Below are 25,464 nucleotides of genomic sequence, written 5' to 3' on the forward strand. Positions count from 1 at the left end.
TTTACTATTGAGTGCTGTTCTTATATCTACCAGGGAGCTGTTATCTGGTTACCTTCCCATTGTTCTGCTGATGGGCTGCTGGGGGAAGGGATGGGGGTGATATCACTTCAACTTGCAGTGCAGCCATAAAGAGTGACTGAAGTTTATCAGAGCACAAGTCACATGACTGGGGGAACTTAGAAAATGACTATGTCTAGCCGCATGTCAGATTTCAAAATTAAATATTAAAAAATCAGTTTGCTCTTTTAAAAAAATGATTTCAGTGCAGAAGTCAGCTGGAGCAGTACTATTAACTGATGCATTTGAAAAAAAAAAAACATATTTTCCCATGACAGTATCCCTATAAGCTAGTACTTGAATAAGTACTTTGATTGTTGGTTAGGGGTTAGTGCAGTCTGTTAGGTTTGCCTCTGCTATTTCAAAATGATTTCCTAATATTTTCAAATATATCATAATACTTCTCTTTAAAGCGACGACATATCCTCCCCATCACCCATACTGATTTACCAACCATTCACATACTTTCCTGAAAAGTAAAACATACATTTTGACATGAAAGCATTAAAAAATTCAAAACAGCGATGCAAGAGCAATAAATTAGATTAGAATGGAGCTATGCGCAGTATCCCTAGCTTTTTAATGTCAAGTCTAGGGAAATGTCTATTAATGTCATGTTTGCTGTAGAATGAGTTGAAATAGGTCCTGTAGGTTACTGGCTTCAAACTCTGTCAGCAAAGGCAATCAAGAGATGACTGGAACTAACCATGGTTTCATTTTCTTAAGCTGTCAAAGGCATCTGAATTATTTAAATAAGTGCATGCGCGATATGTGTGCACTGAATGCAAATTCAAGAGAGCAAGTAATGGTGGCCAATTTTGTTATGTCACCTATGATAAACATTAGCTAGTAGGCAGCTCATGAACAAGGGGTATCTTTACCTCTGTTCACTTCTAATATCTATTCCATGACTTACTTTACTTACTTTCTTCTCAGATATATTGAGAGCAGATGGGAAATTTTGGGATGTTTTTATTAACCCACTTAAAAGAAGCACTTTTACTGCATTTATTATTCATTGAATTACAATTATCCTCCATGTAGGGATGTACATATTTTCCCACAATTCACATTTTATTTTGCTAATTAGGAGTTTCTCAGCAAATGTTAAATAAAATGATACCTTTAGGGGAAGCTTTTTCAAATCTATTTTGTGTTTTCATTTTAAAGGCTTCTCATCTGTTCACAGGACTTGATATCTACTTGTTTCATGTCTTGTCACATTCTAACCCTTTCTTACACCCCATGCACTCTTCCACTCAACAACTCAATATATAAGGCCATTGGAGAGCACTTTACTAAAGTATATGCATAAAGCATATTTTCAGCCAATAGTTATTCTAGTGTGCATTGGCTCAGCTATTGAAAAGCTGTAATTGGATCCTGTCGGAGACATGTTTTTTTTTTTTTAGAAAGCACAACATTTTACAGATGCAACTGCCCAGGCAGGAGAACAAAATAGCACATGTACATGGCATGTAAATTCTTAAAAATGTTAGTGAACAAAGTTTAGCATTTCCATAATTTGATGCCATGTTTAACATGAAGAAACTGTATAATGCTAATATTAGATGCATTAAAATAGAAGGAATGATAAAAGTACATTTATGCACTGATAGCCAAAGGATATTCATGTTATAGACAAAAAGAGACGTGTGAAACCGATATTGCTGTGAATGATGTTGTGGCATCACGGTGATAGAAATTGTACAATGATGTAAAATCCTGTACTCCATATATGTTATCTCATTGGGTTGTAAGGATTTAACAGTAGACATCAAAGCCTCATAACATTTTGTTTGCATCACTGTACTGTTTATTTATATAGGTTCATGCAGCTCATAAATTCTTTTCATTCTTATTTCCATCATTCCATTTTTCTTTCCTATCAGAGTGAAATTGGACACAGCCCTCCTCCTGCTTACACCCCTATGTCAGGAGTAAGTATTTCTCACCACCCTTCAGCCTTCAGATCCTCTACTGTCTTCTCCTACTTTCCCTTCAGATTCCTCGTCCCTTTTTTTTGTCTTGAGGGCTACAAAAATATGTACAGACAATAATAGCCAAGTGAAAATGAAACTTATTTTATTTATTTCTTGGCTGGTCTTATGTATTCTCTTATGTTGATCCGTGTTCAACTGCATGTACCTAGAGTAGCTTCCTTCCAAACTCCTGCCCCCGTACTAAACTCTAGTGTTCCTTCCTATTCACACAGGTCTTGTTTACAAATACAAAAGTTCATACATTTCTTCTTCCTACCTGTCATACCTATTTCCTTTTTACTCCTTCTTGAACCAGTCCTTGTCTTTCTTCTTCCTGCCTAGAGTAATATAATTTAGTCTTTCTGTTCAAACCTTATTTACTAATATACATAATTTATTTCTCACTTGTCATACTCCCTCTTAGGGGCTTTTGTAATAAAATGTGCTTCAAGTCTAGTCACTTACAGCAGTACCATTTACTGATCGCCTGTTTAAAAGCAAACATCTTATTAGTTGCTATGGGTACTGCACATGGATATTACATATAAACATATAAACAATTGCCTTATTTTTGGCTCAGTTTAACAACACAATCTTGAACAAAAACACTAATCAACACAATATTAATGATGTGTAGAAATGCTGGTTCATTAAATTTGAAGTAATGCAACTAATTCTAATAATTAGCACCTGTCTTTATTACCTGCTTGATTGAGCACAGACCATTTTAAATAACATAATTGCATAAAATGTATATTTTTGCAAAGATACTGTACTTATTTGCCCATCATATTCAGTAGCATATGCTGTTAAAACATGTAAAAATGTGATGTGAAATTATAATTATTAACATGGCAAAGCTTATTATTATATATATAGGCCTAATTAATATTGAGTCTAATAAGAGTTGAATTAATATACAGACAATACTGTAATTAGATAACTATATCTTTGCTTTCTATCATATATGATAGACTTTATCTATTTAATGTTTATTATTTTATGGTTTTCCCAAATATAGATTGATGCACTCTTAACCAAAGTTGTTTTCACAAAATAAATCAGTATCAGTGCTCATTTAATTGCAGTTTGTGATTGTTAAATTAAATTCATGAGACATTAGTGGCACTTTTTAAGGAGTTCTCTTTTTAATTCAATTTAGGTTTTACAGAATGTTTTTGGATCCAACGTTTTTTCTTTAGCCAAATTCTACATTCTGTCTTTATGGCGGCATGTTTTATATCTTTGCCCAAGCAGTTATTTAACTCAAACACAATACTTTCCTATTTTCACCTACATTGTAAAGAAAATCGAATTTGTCCTGCACAAGGATTTGAAGATCACTCCTTCATTGTTAGATTATTGTAATATTTTTGTTAGAAACACATAGCAGAAAGCTGCAAACTACATGTGTCACACTTCTGCTTGCAGGCCCCGTATCATTGCTAAGTCTATATATGAAATTGCATTTTGTGAAACCCTATTGAAAGCGAACTTAGTATTTGTTCAGTCTGTGTTCATTGTACTAGACACATGATTTCCCACCAACTATACAGGTGTACAGTATATATATATATATATATATATATATATATATATATATATATTGTTATAGTGCATATATAGTGATAGTGCTAATTAGTCTGGATTTACGGTTAGACTTAAACACAAGAAAAGCAATAGGATGGAATTCAGTTGTTCATTCATATTGATTCTGATAGCTTGTAGTCATAGATGTCCTCCAATCTAGGCCTGTTGGTTGGGGTTAAAGACATTGCTTTAGGGCATTTTTTTTTGTGCTCAGGTTGCATTTATTTTCCTCGCTGTATTTGCAAATGCAATTTATTCCGTTTCTAGTGCTATCAGTACAGTATGTATACAGTATACAATTTTGTTATTGCATCTGCTTCAATATTTAACACGTCTGCATGATTTAAAATGTAGCTTATATATTATGTATGTTATTGGTGTTGTAGCAACTGAATAGCTACAAACAAATTCCTTTAACTTAATTTCAGTTTTTGCTTTCCCCTCTCCCTAGTCCCTAGATACTAAAAGTACTAAAAATGAAATAGTTTGAATGAATACATAATGGATTATCATTGTCATGTGCAAGTTGTTTGTATGCTAATAAGTTCATGTTAGTATGCAATTCACTTAGAGCTTATAGTGCCTGTGCTGATCAGCCGTGCTCCACCCCTTTGAGAGCATTTGTGACTTTTTAGTTTGCTCAATGCCCTATTCCTGACACAATAGGAACACAGGGACCCATTTACTGTTGCCCTGGACACAAGTAAAAAAGCACTAAAGGGGTGCAAAATTGTGCCCCTTTGGTCCGATGCACAGAGCAAATTTTTCTATTTAGGCTGCAATCTGTATCTTGTAGGCGGCCATGTCATGCGCAAGGCAACCTTGTACATGTACTTAATGTCTGTCATAGGAAAGTGCTAAGTACAGGGCTGTCTTGAAACCTGTGACAACTTGCTCGACCCCTGTGCCAGCCACCATCTAAACCTTGTGAATGCAGCTTTGCAGAGCAAATGTATGTCTTCACTTCATTCTAGGAGTGCAATTGACTGCGCCTTCGGATGCAATCTAAGGGCAATGCACAGAGCTCTTTGAACTTTGCAACTTTGAACTTGTTGCACTTAAAAGGCCAAAAGGCCTTTGTGCTCCATATTGGTGCTTGGAACCATGTGGCTAGCCACCTTGAATACAGCACTGCTTTTGTTAGGCAGCCCTAACCAGGGCAGCCAAGAGGCATTTGGGGAAGGCACATATGCATACCCTCTCCTGCCTTCTACCTGTCCCCTACTATTCTGCCACTCCAGGGTACTGTTAGTGACCCCTAGTATCTTCCATCTTTCTTGCCTTCTGAATTTCCCTCAATAACTTTACATATTTGTTATCATTCATCTCTAACATGAGGCGTGAGGCATGCGACTGGAATTTAGACAAGTCTGATTGAACAGAAGCTGACTAGGAACAGGAAAAGTTAATTAGTGAAGATTCTTTGCATAATTACAATAGTGTCCTGACACTAAGGTGTTTCCATAGATGGATCTCAAATGACATTAGACAGCAGCTAGTTTATTTTGAGAAAAGCTTGAGAAGGAACAGTCAGAAGAGTCATTAATATAGGGTTCGGAGAACCATCACAGAGGGGACGGTGCATAAGAAGACAGCACGGTAATTGAATCAATCAGTCATTTGTTTTTTGCTGCTGGGCCTAGGCTGTAGGTCAGCAAGTCATCAAAAGTGGTGGCAAATTTCACTAATTACTGCTCTACAGGACAAAGCTGTTATATCACAGCAGTCTTTAACCCTTCTTTCACCAAAAAGGAATAATAGTTTCTTCATTGCTTTCATAATGCTTGCCTCTGCAAAAAAATACATCACAAGTCAACTTTCTTATAGCAATATCTATGAACAGTTAAAAGCTGGGTTGAGGGGAATTCAGTGGAGCAGAACGGGCCATGACGAGCGGCTGAGCAAACCTTCTAAGAAGGTGCTTAGAAACTAGCAAGTGTTTGTATGTTTTTAATGGTTCTGCTTTGGTTTTATCTAGGTACTGTATCCCACTTTATAAAATGTACAGGCAGGTTATCTAGCCTGTAAATAATTAATCCTTTTGTGTGTGTTGTGTTGAAGTGATGAGAACCTTAGATTGTAAGCTCCAAAGTGCAGATACTATATGAATAACAATCTCTGTATAATGCTGTGTAAGGGATGGATTTAGGATTCTGCAGGCTTCCAATTGTGTTGTAATACCTTTAGAATCAACCAGAAGAGGATGTGACCCTGCAGGCATGGGTCCCCAACCTTTTTTACCCATGAGCCACATTCAAATGTAAAAAGAGTTGGAGAGCAACTTTTTGCTATTCCATAGCCCCTGTGTGGACTGGCAGCCTACAGGTGGTTCTGTTTGGCAAAACACTCTGTTTATGCAACCAAAACTTGCCTCCAAGCCTGAAATTAAAAAATTAAGCACCTGGTTTGAGGCCATAGAGAGCAACATCCATGGTGTTGGTTAGCAACATGTCGCACGTGAGCCACTAGTTGGGGATCACTGATATAAGACATAGCTGCCTCTCATTGCCTGCACACTGACAACCTCAAAACAATATCATTATCAGTGGGCTTATGGTTAATAGTGGTGTGTATTTGCTTTTTAATTATGCAGTTATTAGTGAAATTAGTGAAAGCCAGCATATCCTACTGTAGAGTTCTCTGGCTGTCTCCATGGACATACATCACTACTAGGTTTAATCATACCTCCCAACTGTCCCGCTTTTAGAAGGACAGTCCCTCTTTTGACAGCTCAACCTGCAGTCCCTCATTTGTATTCTCTGCACTGAACAGCCAGAAAAAGAAACAACGTTTCTAACTTAATTTGCATTTGGCAGAGAGCCACAGCAGCAGATAAGATACTTTGCAACTATTTAGCCCTTGAGCAGCTATTTCACTATACAGTGCAGTATTTCTTTTGGGCTCTTATCTGACTTTGGTTATTTGTATATACACAAAAGGAATTGGTGTAACAATAATAAAGCATTATGTGATGGTGGCTGCTGTGCCAATAGGACTTTACCTGTGGCAATTAATATTTAGGCTCCTGTTATTTTACTTTTTGTATATGCGTCAAGCTGTGTAGTCCTAAAAGAATCCAATAAAAAGAAGCATTCATTGATTGCCCTCATATTTCTCCTACAGCAGATGCTTTGTCAGTGCTTAAAGCACCTTCTTTAGTCGTTATTATGAAAGTGTCAATAAATTTTTTTTTGTTTCATTTGTCTTCCATAGAACCAGTTTGTTTATAGAGATGGAGGCTATACCACTCAAGAAGCAGTGAATCTTCCCTTCAGACCCACTGCCTGCCCCATAACAGAAGTTCCGACAGCACAGGGGGCTACAGCTGAAGTATTTGATGATGTTTGTTGCAATGGCACACTTCGCAAACAGATTTCAGAGCGTATACCAGAGGAGAGCAGCCTGCAGAGATATAGTGCTGACCCCACTGCATTTGTGCCAGAGCGTAACCCCAGAGGGGTTGTTGGGGAAGATGGCTATATGACTCCCATAAAGGAAAAGCCGAAGTCTGGTAAGTGGTGACTGCTGACAATAATTTTGTATTAAAATTTGATATTATACATTCCAGAGAATGTTTTTAAAAGTATCTTAGCATCATTAAATTAATGAGGGCAAAATATGAACATAACCTAAAAAAGCAGGTCCAGATACAGTATCTACTTAAAAGGGTGACCACATGATGGGGGTTATTTACTGAACCAAATCCGAAATCCACCATCTCAGACCTGTCGAGGTTGTGTATAAGTCTATGGCAGAGGTCCCCATCCTATTTTGAAGTATTTGTGGTCTGCACCAGTATCTGTGGTCTGAATTAGCCCGAAAATCCGACCATTTCTGACTTTTCAGGCAGAAATTCCAAAAATTCAGGCTTTTCGGGAAAATGCACAAAAAAAGTTGAGGGATTCAGGAAAACCCAACCAATTAAATCAAGTTTTTTTTACAATAATAAGGTGAAAACGGGTATTTGAGTTTGGTTGTGTTTTTTTTTTCTTTTTTAATCTGCTGCCTTTAGCTTTGCAGTATGGTAATTTGGAGTAGAAAGACATAATTATCTTTTTTGGATTTGACAGAATGCGTACCTTACAAAAATAAATGGTTTTGGGGGGTCTTTGTACCGTTAGGTGGTCTTGTGGCACATAATACCCAGTTAGGGGTCTTTGCTCACAGTAGACAAATCTGCAGCCAACAAAATTCATATGAATTTTTTTTATTTGGGGTCCACAAATGCCAGCTGCTTTGGTATATCTATGCATATTGGGCATCAAACTGTTCAGAAGACCATTGGCATTTACAATTGTATGTAAGAAATTGGGTGAGATAAATGAGGCCCATTGCAACATGTTTAGGCAATTTTCAGAAATGTCATAAAAACCCCTGCCTTTAGTGTAGCTTTGCAGTATGGTAGTTTTGAGTAGAAAGACATAATTACCTATTTTGGATTAGTCAGACTGTGTGCTTTTCAAAAATATATGGTTTTTAGGGGTCACCATAACTTTTTGTAGCTTTTATCCCACAAAAACTGGCAATGTTTATAAACTTGTAAATGTAAACCATCAAATAAGTATGCATAAGGTCGATTTTGGGGTCTTTGCATGCCATGTACTTCGATAAACCTATGTACATTGGGCATCAAACTGTTCAGTGGAACACAGGCATTCATATTTAGGGGGTTTTATCTTGATACCTAATAGTATGTGGGAAATAAGATGTTGCAAGTTGGAAGTTTTAGGTGATTTTTGGAAATGTCACCAAAATCACCAGATTTAGGAAGGGTTTGTGGCTTGGTGCATTGGAGTAGAAATAAACCATGTATTTTCGGACACATTCCCCAAATCCAAACTGGGTATGCATGTCATACCCAATTTGGATTTGAGGAAATGTGTACTTTCTGAAAATATATGGTTTTCTGGAGTGAACGTACTTTTTTCTACCTTTGCCCCCCCCCCAAAAAAATTGTGTAAATGTGTTGATTTTGCAGTATCTGAAATTACAGAACTGATAGCTTGAATGGGGTGTCTACATTTTTGGGCCCCTATATGCCACAGTCTTAGGTAAACCAATACATATTGGGCATCAACCTGTTCAATTGAATCTTGGGATTCATATTTAGTGTGTTTTACATTGGAACCTAATGATGTGTGGGGGTTATGATGGTGTAGATTGGAAGCTTTGAGGTCATTTTTCAAAAAACTTGGTAGTTTGTAGTAGATAGATATATGTACCCATTTTGATTTGCCAGAATCTGCTCTTTCTAATAATGCATAGTTTTTTAGGGTAAACCTGCTGAGAGTGGAATGTTTAGCCTTGAAATCAGAAGTGTGCCGTTTTGTGGAGTGGTGCTTTGGAAATTTGGTAGTGTTCTGCTTGGAGATTTTGATCTATACAAGTGAGAAATCTCCATAAAACTACATTTGGTATTGGCGTGTTCTAGAGACATAGTGTCAGGGAGCCGGGAGCTCCCTCCAGGGAGGTAGTCAGGATCGAGGAGGAAGCCCTCTTGAGGGTGCAAAGTCGCGGTGTCCAAAGAGTTAATCAAAGGGGTAGTCAGGATCCAGGCAAGAGTTCACGGGCAGGCAGATAACAACAAAGTCCAAAGTCCAGGCAAAGGGTCAGAATAACAATCAGGAACAAGATTTAGCTATAGAAGCTCACAGGGAACCCAGGATACACACAGGAAATGATTCCTATACTTGGGCGCCATTCTGGCGTCTAGGTATCGTTTTTATTTTCAAATTTGGCGCCATAGTGACGTCATTGGCGTCCTTGCGCCGACGTCGGCGCGCTGACGTCATTGCTCCGGCGCCGCTACCCACGTGGCGGCCACGGGCGCTGCCATTTTGGAAGCGACGCTGGCAGGGAAGGACGCGCCGCCCGGAGCTCCTGGACCTGCTCCGGGCGGCGATCGTGACACATAGACCTTTCCAACTTTACTGTGTTCTCATACATAAAATAAATTATGTATTTGATATATGTGATTGTACTATGTGAAACATGATGGTTTTCATTTTATTAGACACTTAGAAGCTCATATATTTTTATAGAAGTGGAATTACACCAAAGTTCTAGCATATTTTGAAAGCTTTCTCAGGTTGTCCTGAGAAAAAATAATATATTGTTTTCCTGGGTAACCTTAAAGACCCTCCCCAGGAAAGGCCCTTAAAGTGAAAGAGTACAAATTGTTCAATAAACGTACCAAATCACCAAATTGGTTTGCAGTGTAAGCGTTAAAAGGTATTGGTACTGAGAAAACTGGCCCCTGCATTGTTTACACCTCAAATTCAGACAGTAAGATTATGTATTATTCACACCTGTTACACCTCTGTTGTTCTCACCCCTAAAGCCTTGTTTTGGTCACATCCCAGAACCAGACTGAAAGTGCCCACAATGTTCACATGTTCACACCTCATACAAAAAACTGGAGGGGCACCAGCATTGTGTCAATGTATGTAGCACAGTATGAAGTTAACATTTCAGAGTGGTTTTGATAGGTTTCTATGTCTCTATGTCTCCTGCTGTATTCTAACTTCCCTATGCTCCCTGTGTGTGCCATACTCTGCCTGTCCCTAGCCTGCCTGTGTGTGTCATACTCTGCCTGTGTGTACCATACTATGCCTGCCCTATGCTCCCCTGTTTGTGCCTTACTCTGCCTGCCCTATGCTCCCTGCATGCCATACTCAGCCTGCCCTATGCTCCTTGTGTGTACCTTATTCTGCCTGCCCTAAGCTCCCCGTGTGTGCCCTACTCTGCCTGTGTGTGCACTACTCTGCCTGCCCTATGCTACCTGTTTGTGCCCTACCCTGCCTTCCCTATGCTCCCTGTGGGACGTGAGCCTGGTAGGGTTGTTCTGGGGTTTTGTTAGCATTTCGAATTTGTTGTTAGGGACCCCTAAGGTGTTTAATCATGTGCTGTGGGTGGGGGTGCTGTGTTATCCACAGGGGAGGAGGAGGCATATGGATTTAAGGGTATGTTTTAATGTATGTTTTTTCAATACACTTTTTTCACATCTGAGTGATGAGTGACAGTGAACACCAACTTTTAGGTTGTTTGGTGTGATACCACCATTAATGTGGACATGGTCTTAAAAGGTCCTATGGTAACATGGGTGTGGTTTAAAGTTGGTGTGGTTTTAAAAGGGTTTTGGTCAACACTGACTTCCATTATAGGCCCTCCACCACGTAGGCCCTTGTTAACACAGAAGTTGGACAGCACTGATCTAGATCATTTTTGCAGAAGAATGATTCCATACCACGAGAGGGAATGCTTATTTACAAACAGTGGCACATACCTGCAAAAGTTTAGGCAGGTACTTCCTTCTGTCAACTGTAACTGTCAGCATTCTGTAAAAATAAGATCCAGTTTAGTGGTAGGAATATTTTTTCTAAAAGAAGAATGCTTTCATAGCTATTATTTAAGAATGGCTACTACTTCTGGTTTTCCTTTTTACTGACCTTCTTAAAAACATTAAATTCCTAAACACACATAAGCGACCCTGCATTAGATGAGACTGATAAAAGATTAAAGAATAAAATACTGCAATTATTTTGTATCCTAAAAATATACAGGAATACATGAAGACCACTCATTTTCTGCTGGGTTAGTTAAGAAAAAAAACATGCAGTGTCAAGAGAAATACAAAAGCACCATAGATTTTAAATGATATAATTTTTGTACTTTTGTTGTTAATCTACAATTTATCAAAATGTCTTAAATGCTGAAATGGCCGATAAGTCAGCTATACATAATAGCATTGAAGGCAGAATTTGACAAAATATAAAATTACTCAGTTTAAGATCTCTCATTGATCAATGACAAAACCTTTCAGCAACTGCAACTGTTTTGTCTTTCAGATTATTTAAACCCAGTTGAAGAAAATCCCTTTGTGTCTCGAAGGAAAAATGGGGATGTCCAAGCTGTTGAGAAACCTGAGTATAATAATGGGACCAGCACACAGTCCAAGTCAGAAGATGAATATGTCAAAGAGCGTTTGTATTTGAACTCTTTTGCTAAATCCAAGGAAAATGCAGAGTACCTGAAAAATAATGGACTTACTGTGCCAGAGAAATCCAAGAAGGCATTTGATAATCCAGAATACTGGAATCACAGTCTGCCACCAAGGAGCACCATTCATCATCCAGATTACCTGCATGAATACAGCACAAAATACTTTTATAAGCAAAATGGACGGATCAGACCAGTGGTAGCAGAAAATCCAGAATACCTGACAGAATTTACTCTGAAACCAGGCACTGTTCTGCCCCCTCCTCCCTATAGGCACCGGAACACTGTTGTGTAGGATTTACAGTATTAAGGGGACAGGGAGGTATCCCTCCCCCATATCTTGGATTCGTTGAGTCCTCCCTCCCTATTAGCCACCTTACTTCCTCGGGTGTGCTTCCTCTCCATGCCAGATCCCTCCCATTGGAAGGTGAAAGGATGTTCTAGGCTTCTTCTGTTATTTATAATGTAGCACACATAATAAGGTGAAAAAAGATACGTTTCTTTTTAAGTTGACTGGAGTACTAGAGAAACAAAGAGAGCCCACTGGAAGATAAAAAACAATGGAAGTAGCAGTTCATGATAGATCACCTTTAAAGTTTTTATTGTGGCTGCATAGAAATCCATGTTTATATTTTGTGGTTGTCAGCTCAGTTCAGTATTTTTTGTTTTTTTTTTTGGTTATAAAATTTTAGATTTTTCAGAACAGATATGCAGCAGAGCATATGCCATATGTGATTAAAACCTCAGCATCTAAAGGCTGTGGGGTGAAAACCAGTAGTAAAGAGCATTTGAATTCCCTGTTTATGATAGACTAGAAAGAAATGTAAGTGGATAGCTGGCTTTTATGCTGCTTGTTTTTTTCTTTGTTTTTTTTTTTTAAATTATACCTCTTGGAAGGCAAAATGGATAGTATCACTTCCCAGCACAATTAAAATATAACTACATATCATACACTCAATGAACCAGCTACTGTAATTTATGGTTTAAAGGTGATTGTGTCAAGTTCTGCTTTAAGATCAAATAAAACTGGGAAATAGCTAGTAGACTCATTGACCCATTAGTGAGGCAGATCCCTCCAATGGATCCTAATGATGTTTGAAAATACAATATGGTTTGAAGAACCAGGAGTTATCGATGTATGCTCATCTCCAATCAATTGCCCTTTGGAATATGAAACAGTCAGCATATGATCCTTTAAAATTGCAGTCAGTGCCTAAAAGTGAAAGATGCAAATATAAGCAAACAATTGTAAAACTGCATTTAATCCTAGAAGCCCGAACAGCTGTGCTTTTGATGATGCTCTTCAGTCCCAACACTGATGCCAAGTTATGACGTGCAAATGAGGCTGTGATTGCCTGTCTGTGATTGCCCACCATTTCTTTGTTGGTTCCATTCAAAATACATAAAAGTGTATTCCACCACCCAGCACACTACTTTGTAAGTTCTGCAGAAGGAAAATAAAACAAACAAGCAAGTTTCAGCAGTGGCTGCTAACATTCATGTTTGTTGATATAGAGCTCATCATTTCAATGTGCTAATGTCAAGATTGACTGCACCAACTAACAATGAGAAAAGACAGATTTTGGAAAAGTTATCAAAAAAACAATATATTTGTTCTCTTGGAAGCTGATGCATGGTAACTTTGGGCTGGCCAATGGGGAGTTCCACAGATGAACTGTAAGGAAGAATTAATACAGCAGGGAATTGCAGACTTTAGTCTAGAAAGTCGGTTTTGCACTTAAGATGTACTTCTCTTTTTCCTTGTTACAGACTGTTTTTGATTTTTTTCTGTTTTTTAATGTTATTTTTGGATTTTGAATGAAGCAATATGAAAGCAACCAGCAGAATCAAAAGATATACAGAAAAGACTTCAGATTTGCAAAAACAAGATGAACATTTGCTGTAAACAGGTCACGATAAGTTTCTTTGGATATAAGCTATAGAAAAACATGTAGCATTAGCAGCTTAGGGAAAGCAAATGGTCAGTAGAAGTTAAAAAATGGTCATTTGCTTGAATGAAATGTGTGAGTGAAAATATGAAAGCTCGGATACATAACTGATTTTATCCAGAAAGTCCCCAACCCCAAACATTTGCTCTATGACTTTGTGGCACAGCTGGAATTTACCATTATTGTAGACACTGGGGTCATGTCAAGTCAATATGGATCGTTCCACAATTCACCATTCTTTCTTTTATTTTGTTTTTATTTGAAGTGCTGCTACATTATCAGTGTCTATTGTTTTCTAACCTGATGTTTCAATAGCTAAGCATTATTAAACTGTGCGTAATGATTTCAAGCTTTATGGTATATATAAGTTGCATTTGAGGTAATTTTGAGCTAATAATAAATGTAAGATTGAGTAGAAGTAGACAGGTCTTCTTAATCACTCAGCGCTCCTGAGATCTTCAAAACATTGAATTCCTTATATGATAAATCCATTTTTTGACCCAAGGGATATCAAATATTATTATTAGGAAGATTCACATGCTGTACACAGTGACCAATGGAATATGGCACTTTCATTAAGTTCTATATTTAGGATATAAAGTATTACAATTGGATCCTGTTATGTTGTGGGCCAATTATATCGATTTTTCTGACTGGAATCACTCCCAGGAGAGAACATACCAACATTACATATATTACTTACTGTACCACAAGCATTAATCAATACACATATCAGAACAAATATGAGACAAGGGTTTAATTGTGAGACTTAATCTGTTTTCTGAGAAGCACAGAACTGTAAATACTTCTCTTGATTTCCTATTTGTGTGTTTCCTTTATAAATAGTCATCTCTTATTTTGCCAATATCCATCTCATATTTTGCCAAGTGAATCAAGTTATGTTGTACATATTTACCTTGGTGTAGCTTGGGTGGAATTTTAAGCAACTAAAGAGATATACAAGGGCCATTTGTACAGACAAATTCAGCACAGTATTACAAGTTAAGCTATAAATGAGTGTTTATAAGCTGATCATTGTGATTTTTATTTTTTTCATTTAAAAAATGGAGAACTACTGATGGACAGATGTGTGAGTGAATTACATTATTATATAAAATGTTGCTCACATTTTAAGGATCCCCATTCTCTGTCAAAAACCAGAGCCATATTGTTGCCAAGAATTTCTTTTTAATTAGGCAAGTGTTACGTAAGCCTATAAAACCAGTTGTTTTGCAGTAGGCTGTTTCCATGTTTGCTTCCTGTCTTAAAGGGAAGGATTAGCCAACTTGAGTTGTGCTGTGGAACAAACCTGGTCTTAAACCTAAAAAATATACAGGGTTTGGTTTTATCTTAACCCTAATCTTATCAAAGGGAATATACACTGAGAAGTTCCAGAAATTCAAAGGCCTGCGGCCTGCATAGATGTTTACATATGAATATATAATTTGTCCATTGGGACAGTAATGCTGATGGTGAATGAGAGCAAGACCTATGATGAAGATCTTTATATCTGTGAATTTGGATGTCCCCAAAGTGTAAATCAACTTTACTTTACTAACATGGAATTAAAAAATAACTTCAAGGCCCTATGTTGCCAGAATTTTTTTTTTGTTTTTACTTCAGTGCATATCATCTCTATTAATTTGCCCGCCTAGTTTTACTAACAACTAAGACTGTCAGGCTCAAGTGGGATCTAAGCTTTTCAAGAACGGAACTCCCTTGAAAGTTGATGCTGAGCTCAGGGTTTCTTATCAATGTTTAAAGACTTCATACAAAATTAGAAGGATGAACTGTTTCAGTCAGCAGTCAAAATCAGAAAAGATCCATCCAACATTTGAATGCATCATGATCTGGGTCTACAGATGATTTTAATGTAAATCATTCTCATAAAAAGTGGTATAATGAATGTAATATGGGGCGATTGTTATTAGTCCTTTCTCTTTTGGTGGACAATGCAATGAACTTGATCGCAAACTATTTCCGGTTGAAAGGCATTAGAATAAGCGGGTGTGTTAAGAAGGGCAGCTATGTATGAAAGCACCTGGTCAAGGTCACAGAGTAATCCTTCTGTATCACCTTTTGGGCTTGTGTTTCAAGGCAGAGAATGTTGGCCTTCCATATCAGTCAGCTTTAGCATCCCTGTCACAGCGATACCCATGCTCATGCTGTAAGTGTATTGTGGAAAGATTGAATTAGGAATTCATTTTTGTGGCCCAGGAATATAAAATAAACTTGGCAGCAAGATAACTAAATATTTGTAAAAAAAAAAAAAAAATAGTGTTTTATGAAACTCTCCATTGAAGTAACTGTATTTTAAAAGGCAGTGTTTTTTACCCTAAAATGTGTAGCTTTTTTTTAATACCTTACAGTACAAAACAAAAATATTTATGGCCATTTATTGTGTACAGTGTGATCCTGTGGTCTCATACTAGATACTAAACCCGGTTTAGAAGAAGGGTTTATATTGATTTTATTTTTTTATACATTTTCTATAAAAATATATGGTCATATAAATATGAGACCTATTGATTGCATTTTTATATTTATGCCTATGGGTGGTAGCTGTCATTCTGTTGGTTCTGGAGAACTAGAATTGCTTCAATAATCACCAGAGCAACATGTCAACAACTTTTCAGAGGTGTTGTTTTATTCAGAAAAGCCATAAAAGCGTAGATTACTTTCAAAATCCATGCCTGGTTAAAATAATATCCCTTTAACTGTAGGTAATAAAATGCTGATAACTTTTATAGAATATTTTATCTAAGTCCAAGAACCATATAAGAATATTGAAGTCTAAAAAGTCACATGATTTTATTTTCATAGTAATTTTAAGACCGAATTTATCCACATTTCTTTAACAACTTTATTTTTAGATTATTTAATACATTCATTTACCAAGACTTTCCGTTTCTACTTTAATACAACTTCTGTTTTTAATATATCAGGTCCATGTTTATTGTAATACATTTATACCCTACTCAACATTGCCTTTTTGTGCTGAACCTCAATGCTGGAGATTTGTGTTCAATTATTTATCAGTTCTGATAATATTGTATAAGTAAATGACTTCCAAGCTGTAAGTGATGCTACATATGTCATTTTCAGTTCAGTTGCTGCTATTTAAGTGTCTCTACCAAAAGCTGTAAATAACTTTAAGTTGTATATATTGCACTTTTATCTTGTGGCAAGATTTATCCTGATTCCACCTGTAATATCATTATATATATAAAGGACAACGAAGAAAGAATGCATTAATACAGATTATTATCTTGCCTTGCAAATGAAACACATTTTTCCAACTTCTGTTACTACAGTGCTGCATACTAAATATGACAATAACTACATCGAGCTTCACACATCCAATTAAAGAGGCATTCTGTGCACCTTGCCATCTGATCACCATGGATACGTTTGTTATATTCTGCTAGTAGATATATTCCCATATATTTTTATTTAGTGAGCCAGATCTTAAAACTGGAGAATTGTTGCTGCTGCAGAACTTCTTTGATAGCCTAGTCATTAAAGAGCTACCATCATATTATTCTGTCTCTGACAGGGTTGACATACAATAAGGCTTACAAAAAAACGGTATGTTTAATATAGTGGAATGCGTATATAGGTATGGGATCTGGGAAACTCATAATCCAGAAATTTCCAAATTACAGGAAGGCCATAAACTTAATTTTCAAATAATTCTAATTTTAAAAGTGATTTCCTTTTTCTCTTTAATAATAGTACCTTGTAATTAATCCCGTCTAAGATATAAGTAATCCTTATTGGAGGCAAAACAATCTAATTAAGGTAATTTAATGTTTAAATGATTTTTAGCAAAGGATGGAGATTCAAATTATGAATCCACAAAACACCAGGTCCCACGCTTTCTAGATAAAAGGTCCCATACCTGTACTAAACGGTTGATTTTCTGCCTTGTACACACTATTAGGAAACTCAATGTTTGTGAGTTTTCTACTTAACACTCTCTATTGCAAATGGTTCCTTGCTTCTAGCCTACCTCATACCCATTGTATTGAATTGTATTATCACACAAAACTTAGAATAAATTCAAGCATTGGGTAAAATTTTAAAACATCAAAAAACAAAAAAGAAACAACCAAAAGTAAAAAAAAAGATGTGATTTAAACAAGTTAGGGCAATTGCCCTAACTTGTTTAAATCACATCTTTGGGTGGGGCTTTGGGTGAGTAGGCAGGTTTGGGTGTATAATGGGCTGGTTTAGGTTGTAATGGGGCAGGCTTTGGCAGATCAAAGGCTCACTATCCATGGGCCCAGGTGACTGGTGGATGTATAATTGGGGCCCCTGGGGTTAGGATCATACTAAAATAGTAGTAGGGGATTTGATTACTAATTGTGACACTGCATGTATACTTGTCCAGTAATTCATGAAAAAATATGTCAGTTGTTGCCCTTTTATATCATGTATAAGGATAAAGTCTACCTAGTCTACCTGTTACATTTCCTTTTTAGCTTTTACTCTGCATGTAACAGTCAAGAGAGGAAATATGTTCAGACTTTACCAGAAATCAAGAGTTATTATTAATAGAACAGAGACATGTATCTGGAATGTGATGCACTAATTGAATATAAAATGTAGATTTTGTGTCACTAGACTCACTAGATAGGGAGGAACTTTCTACATTTTCTTTACATTATAAAGATTGAAAACATTTGAATATACATTATCGAAATATACCTCAATCCTTTGATCATGTGAATTAGGAAAGATGATTGGGGGCCCAAATGCTCCATTTTAATGAGATTCTGCAGCAGCTGGTAGTCTTCATGCACCACAGTTTCACATAAGGCTGTTTTCTTTTGCATAACCAAGGCCAAGTCAGCTCAAAATAATTTTTTTCCTAATTTTTGAAAGCCTATCACCAAAGTGTAGAAATGCATTTCTTGCAGACTAAGCAACAGTTAATTTTAGAAATCATGACACTAGTATTCATATTACGTGAACAAATCATGTGGGGGAAGTGAATTATATTACCATTTATCCTGTCTCTACCAGAGGGATTATATTTAGATTCTTTACCTGTGTCCATTGAGTTGAGTCCATTCTCTGCATTCATACCTAGCTGCCTTTCAGCAAACAGAAAATACAACTCTATGTTACTCTGAAGATGTGAATAGTATTTTTTTAGCTTGCCAGAAAAGACAGCGTCTTGAATTTTTATAGATAAGTTCTACAGTCACAACAAGGCATCTACCTTTGGAATTTAGCTGCTCTTTTTAGTTAGATTGTATATATATATATATATATGTATATATATATATACAGTATATATATCAGTGAATAGCTGATGGTTTTAAAATTATGTTTATTTCCTTTTATTCTTTTACCCCCCAAAATTTCCTCAGGTACAGTAACTGATCGCAACCAATAAAATGTTTGTTTTTAAACAGATGACCTATATATGGCACATGCTGATTGGTTGCTACAGTTAATTGGACCTGTAGCAAACTTAGCACCTTTTATTACATAAACCCCCCCCCCCCATTATTAGTTTCAGCCACTGCTTGTGATTCTGTTTGACGTGGCTTGATTGTGGACATGCTCTTATTTCTTCCCCCACCCCAAAAAAAAGAACCTTATTTGGTTTGATTTGCTGTCATAAAGTTTTTATTTCTTATCATGTTAACGCCTTCTCTACTTTAGTGTTTGTTGCCACTGTAGCAGAGCTAGGGGGTTATGAAGATTTGTTTAACCTATTAATATGATATCATTGTTTTAATTCTTTCTAATGAAATTTGATTGCTGGGGGTCTGGATTAATATTGTATTGTATTGTGAATTTTGATCCATTGTATATTGTGAGTGCATTATTTCAACAGTTATCTATGCTACTCACAAGTTTCCCCATATTAAAACTTATACAAAGGGGAAAGATCTGTAATTCATGTCCACTAGTTTTTTTTGCCTCTACTCTGCCAACAATGACATTTTATTGTAATTTGTAAAGATTTTTGTAGTTGGGATTTGACGTTTGAAACCTAGAATCTCTCACAAGAAAAACTTTAAGTTGGAAAGACTGCTGATTCTACCCTCATTCTTTTTAGACTGCTGTTTCTCCTTTAATCTGCTGTTCACCACATTGATTAAATAATGTCTTGTAATAATCACACAGCTAGAGAAAGATATGATTATCGTGTATGGAAATGAACTGAATGGTAAATAAACCTCACAGTATCATTTTAACAATTCTTAGTGTTGGTAGACTTGCATCTCTGAAATGTGTATCTAAAGCATAACTACTTCCTAATTATAATGGTTTTATTAATGAGGAAAAACCATAATAGAAAATAATATATTGTTAGTATGCAATTATGAAGATGTTGGACCTATATAAGTGATCACAACTGGCTGGCGACAGTTATATTCTATGTATGCACCCTTTCCCTTTTCATAAAAGTGACAGATCAGACCTCCAAGCCTGAAATTTCAAAATTGATGATCTACTGGCCATGACTGCATTCAATAATGGACTAATCAAATGTTTCCCCATATTACTTTTATAAATGGTCTTCATAAAATACATAATGGAATGTGTTGATATGATGTGGTGGATGAGAATAGAACAAAAAAGCTGTGAAGGAATAGAATGGAGTGAAAAGTTGAGAGGGAACAGATTGAAAAGAACAAACTGAGGATTGGTAGATGGAATGGAAGTAAAATGTTGGGATAGGATGGAGTGGAGAAAAGAGGTAAATTAGCAAAAAGGGGTGAAGTAACTGTGATATTGCGAGAAAAGGGGAGATTGTAAGGAGCAAAAATGGGGAAACTGAATTTTAAGTTTGGGGACATATTGGAAATGAATACAGTATAACCAAGACACGTGGCTAGGGAAAGTTACTTTACTCTACTTTATATTACTGTTTTCTTCCTGCCAAATAAAAACAAAACACAGTTTCAGTTGCTTTTTCTGTCACTTTGCTTGTTTGCTGTCTCATTTCATTCAACAATATGCCTCTCCTTAAGTCAGCAGTTAAACATTGCCTCTTTAGTTTGTGCCAGCAGATATCCTCTTAGATGTCTGGAGCCCCTGTATTAATCCATTGCACAATAAATCATTTTTCGACATGGGGTTCCATGAAATGTCTATAGTTCCATAAAATGTCACCAGCTTGGGCTCCTTGTAAGTACAAATAACTAATTTTATGTAAAGACCTGGTCAAACAAAAACTGCCCTACTTATTATGGGGGGTGCAGTTATTTATGGTTACACATTCATTTGACAAATAAAATACATTAAGTGGTTATTGATCAAAGGTCAAATTTTTAACTTTTTTTATACCACGAAAAAACTCAAATGAAATCACAACTGAAATGGTTTCTAATTTAAGAAAAACTCAAATGGAAAACAACCCTAAAACTCGAATTAATCGAGTTTTCGGCGGACAAAACTTGAAACGCTTGAATTGATCTTTCTATCAAAACCCTCCGAAACAAAGCTCGAACATCAGTGCTTCGTTTTCCGAAGTCGCCCAAAGTTTCTTCATGAGGCAACTTTGGGTGACTTTGGAAAATGAGTTCCATCCCGCCAGTGATTTAGAGTCTTGCCAGCTTTTTGGGGAGATTAGTTGCCCGAGGAAGAGGTGATTTGTTATCTGAATCTTAGCATGTGTCACCACCCTAAACTCACACATTTAACGACCGCAGAGGTGGAATGTGGATGCCATTGCAGCAGAAAGGCAATTTCAGGAAATTTTAGTACAACATGTAGGGGCATATTTATCAAGGGTCGAATTTCGAATTGAAAAAACGTTGAATTTGGAATTCAAAAAACCAACCGAAATTTAGTCAACGTTTTTTTTGGTCGAATAGGTCTGTTTTCGATCTAATAGGCCCATATTCAGTCGAATCATACGAATCGAAGTAATAGCGCATTCGATCGAATTCTAAACTAAGATCTTTTCTAATTACAAATATTGGGTGTGCTAGATATTAGACTCCGTTAATAGACAAACTATATTTACATGGCTGCTGGAAGCACAGAAGCACAACCCATGACGGTAAAGATCCATGCATGCAATCTTGTAACTCTGCACATATAAAATATTTTTATCATCCCTTTCTGTAACATCAGGGCATGTGGTTATCAGGCATCTACTGTAGCCCAACACACTCTGCCCTTTTTGATACAACTCAAGTTCAAGTGAAGGGGCTAGGAAAAAAGAGGCTAACTACACTGAGTTTTTAAAAGGACGAATTTAGAGGCATCTGTTTATACTATTTCTGGTATATCTGCCCTGTGACTAAAGTGCAATATTTTGCTAAGAATTTCTCAGAAGCTTTAGTTCTTTAGCTTTTGAATGACCAGTGTAGAATAATCTTTTTAATGTTTCATAATTGTTCCGTTATATCTCTCCTATGAGTAAGGTGCCGTGTTTTGCAGATATGTTCTTCTCAGCAGTTCTTCTTAGTTCCTCCTTGTAGAATCAGATTTTTTAGATCTATGTGATCTATTCACATGCTCTTAGGTCTGAGTTTCTTCAGATGTCACCTCTTTGAAGAGTTACAATGTGCCATTGTAAATGGATTAGTGGAAGAGTTTATATGCCGAGAACTTCCCACACCAGTCAGTTGAACTGAAGAAGCTGCTCGGATGAGTAGTGAAACGTCTTCATTGATTACTCAGCAAGTCCAGTTGTTTTTAGATTGACCTATACTAGATATACTATGACCTGGATGAATGAAAATCTTCATAGTCATAGATCTGGTATATTTGCCCTAATGACTATGGTACTACAATGCTTTTATTAGGTATCGAAGTTTGAGGTTTGTTCAGCAGTGGTTCAGAACAGGATAATGCAGCTTAACACACAAAATAGAGCAATTTTCAATACAATTTTTACTGCAGATGCTCTAATTAATTTGCCATATTTGAGTTTTGCCTTATAGACATATGTAATCAAGTTTTTGAGCATTGTTTGGTCTTGTTCTGCACATCAAAGAGTACTTTCTCATTTGTGTAAAATATTATCTTTAACACTTTAGTTCAAATCTTTTAACTTCCCCCATAGTAATTGGCTTTGTAGCAGTGAAATGTCTAATGAAGTTAATAGTGGATGCTAAGCAGGCAAGACATTTGCTTGCACTAAGGGAATATGATTAACTGATGAGTGGCACTCTGTATGGTGTAAATGAGCAGTTGACCTTCGGTATTGTTGCATTACAATGAAAGTGGCTGTGAATTGGTAGACATTTTATGAGATGAATATTTTTCCTCTTGTAACATGCAAGTCTCCTATGCTAGTATCCAGCACTTTTTCCCCTAGAAAAGTCATCAAGCTTTGTGTTTGCTTAATGCCACCCACTTCATCCCAACTGAATCATTTGAAACATGTTCTGCATTTTTGTTAAATGAATCTGTCAGAAATATATTTTTAATTTAATATAAATCCAATTCAATAAAATATGGTACAAACTCTGCACCGTCTGTTAAAGAGTCTTTCTGATAACTGGTATTTTGTGTTACAATTTTCAAGGAGACAGCACCAGACAGGAAAATTTATTTTAAAGGCCTTTATGGATATACACCACATAACTGGGGTTTTGTGTTATGCAAACATGCAAATAATACAGCTAATACAGATTGTTACATGACAAAATAAGCAAAAACATATACTTTACCATGATCCAGAAAAAGTCAAATGAATGTCAACAACAGGCTGCCTGCTAAAGAATCATCATGGCTGTGGCTAAATGAGACCACCCCCCTCTGGGTTTAAAAACAATACAATTTACAGTTTCTGAATGACAATTTGGGGTGAATATAAATTACATAGTTCCTTTTTCCAGAAGGATAGAGCACAGGCATCACTGATTATAATCATATCATAGAAGTCTTTCTATTATTATTAACATTTATATATATATAATGCCAGCATATTTCACAGCGCTGTAAAGTAAATGTGTTTGTACAACTAAATCACTACATAGAACACATGGAGTTACATACATCACAACCAATACCAGTACAAAAGATGAGGAAGGCTCTGTGCAAAGGAGCTTACAATCTAAAGGGAAGGGAATAAGACACAAGGTGTGGGAATGGACAAGATCAGAATTGAGTGGGTGAGCGTTGTGGTACTGTATGTTGTATTGTATTTGGTAGTTAAGCAGAGTGAGGGTAGGCTTCTCTAAAGAAGTGCGTTTTAAGAGATCTTTTGAAAGCAAAAAGGTTGGGAGAAAGTCGGACAGACTGTGGGAGAGAGTTCCAGAGGAGGGGTGCAGCCCTTGCAAAGTCTTGAATGCGAGAATGTGAGGAGGTAATGAGAGAAGAGTTGAGTAGCAGGTCAGTAGAGGAGCGTAGCAAGCGGTTGGGTATATAGAGATAAGATCAGAGATGTAGGGTGGGGCAGATTTATGAAGTGCTTGAATGTCAGGGTCATTAATTTGAATTTTATTCTGAAAGGTAGCAGAAGCCAGTGTAGGGATAAGTGGAGTGACATGGCAGAGGAGGAGCAGTTGCTGAGGTTTATGAGCCTCACGGCAGTGTTCATTATGGACTGGAGAGGTGACAATCTCTGGAGGGGAAGGCCAATTAAAAGAGAGTTACAGTAGTCTAGACGTGATATGACGAGAGAGTGAATAAGAATTTTGGATATGTTCCTTAGGTGGAAATTACATGATTTAATAAGCGACTGGATATGAGGAGTGAAGGACAGGGCAGAATCTAGGATAACTACAAGGCATTGGTGATGGATACTTCCGGGATGTTAATGGTGTTAGTTGGAGGGAAAAGAACCATTTACGTTTTAGAGAGGTTTAATTTAAGGTAACGTTGTGACATTCAAGTAGAGATCGCAGACAGGCAGGAGGAGACCCGAGTTAGGAGTTCTGGGTTGAGATCAGGAGAGGAGAGATATATCTTAGTGTCATCAGCATAGAGGTGATAGTGGAAACCATACTAGTTGATTAGTTTGCCGAGGGAGGAAGTATAGAGGGAGAATAATAAGGGGCCCAGGACAGAGCCTTGAGGAACCCCAACAGAAAGAGGAAGGGAAGAAGATGCTTCTCCATTGTAGGAGACAATAAGGCTGTTCAATTCAGCCCTTTTGTACATGCAACTCTTGTTTTCAGTGTTTCTCTTGTGTAAACATGTAATAATGAACCTATGTTTTGTTTAACACTGCATTAATTATTGAACTTGTTAGTCTGCACAGTATTATACATTATCATTGCTACTGTTCAGGGCTTTTTCAAAGGGTGCAGGACAGAGGAGTTTCATGCCAGATGTAGGACACTGGGAGAAGGGCTGGCACATATTTCATTGGTCCTGATGTTGCACATATGAAAATGAGTTCAGTTCCTAAGTAAGTGATGAAGTTCTGTTGCACAAATTTTATTACAGAAGGAAAATAAGCAATAATTAATGCAAACTATAACAGTAAACATTAATGATGGACGAATACATTTGGCAGGCATGGATTTGCTGCGAATTTCCATGGTTCGCCGCCCCCGAATGTTTTCGCGAAACTGTTGAAAATTCACCGGTGTAAAATCCGCTGTGACAAAAAAAATTCTCAAAAAATTGTTCGGACACCCATTGACTTTAACACATTTGGACAAAATAGTTGCTTGCATAAGAATTGACCCTCGCGTCAAAAATTTAAGTGCATCAAATTTATTTTGATGTCTATTGACTTCAGTGCGTTTGGCTACATTTTTGCCGTCTTGCGAATTATTCGGCGAAGTGAAATGGAAGAGATTTGCCCATCACTATTATTATTATTATTATTAACAGGTATTTATATAGCGCCAACATATTGCGTAGCACTGTATCACTAGCAAACATATACAATTTTCTTATTTGGAGGAGAAGGGATACATTCTTTTTTAGGCCAACCAGGTTTTTACCCAGAACAG

At 36.8% G+C, this 25,464-nt stretch overlaps 1 protein-coding gene across 2 annotated transcripts in view; it reads left to right on the forward strand.

Moving 5' to 3' along the window:
- Nucleotides 1-15,862, forward strand: part of erbb4.L (erb-b2 receptor tyrosine kinase 4 L homeolog) — a 493,453-nt gene extending 477,591 nt beyond the window's left edge. The window contains exons 26-28 of one of the 2 annotated variants that reach the window (XM_041575725.1): nucleotides 1,950-1,997; nucleotides 6,843-7,140; nucleotides 11,477-15,862. In XM_041575725.1, coding sequence (XP_041431659.1) covers nucleotides 1,950-1,997; nucleotides 6,843-7,140; nucleotides 11,477-11,922 — 792 coding nt within the window. In that variant the 3' untranslated portion in view covers nucleotides 11,923-15,862. 2 annotated transcript variants of the gene reach the window in all.
- Nucleotides 15,863-25,464: the final 9,602 nt, after the last annotated feature.

The sequence above is a fragment of the Xenopus laevis genome, chromosome 9_10L (assembly GCF_017654675.1).
Source record: "Xenopus laevis strain J_2021 chromosome 9_10L, Xenopus_laevis_v10.1, whole genome shotgun sequence".
In the NCBI taxonomy this organism is placed as follows: Eukaryota; Metazoa; Chordata; class Amphibia; order Anura; family Pipidae; genus Xenopus; species Xenopus laevis.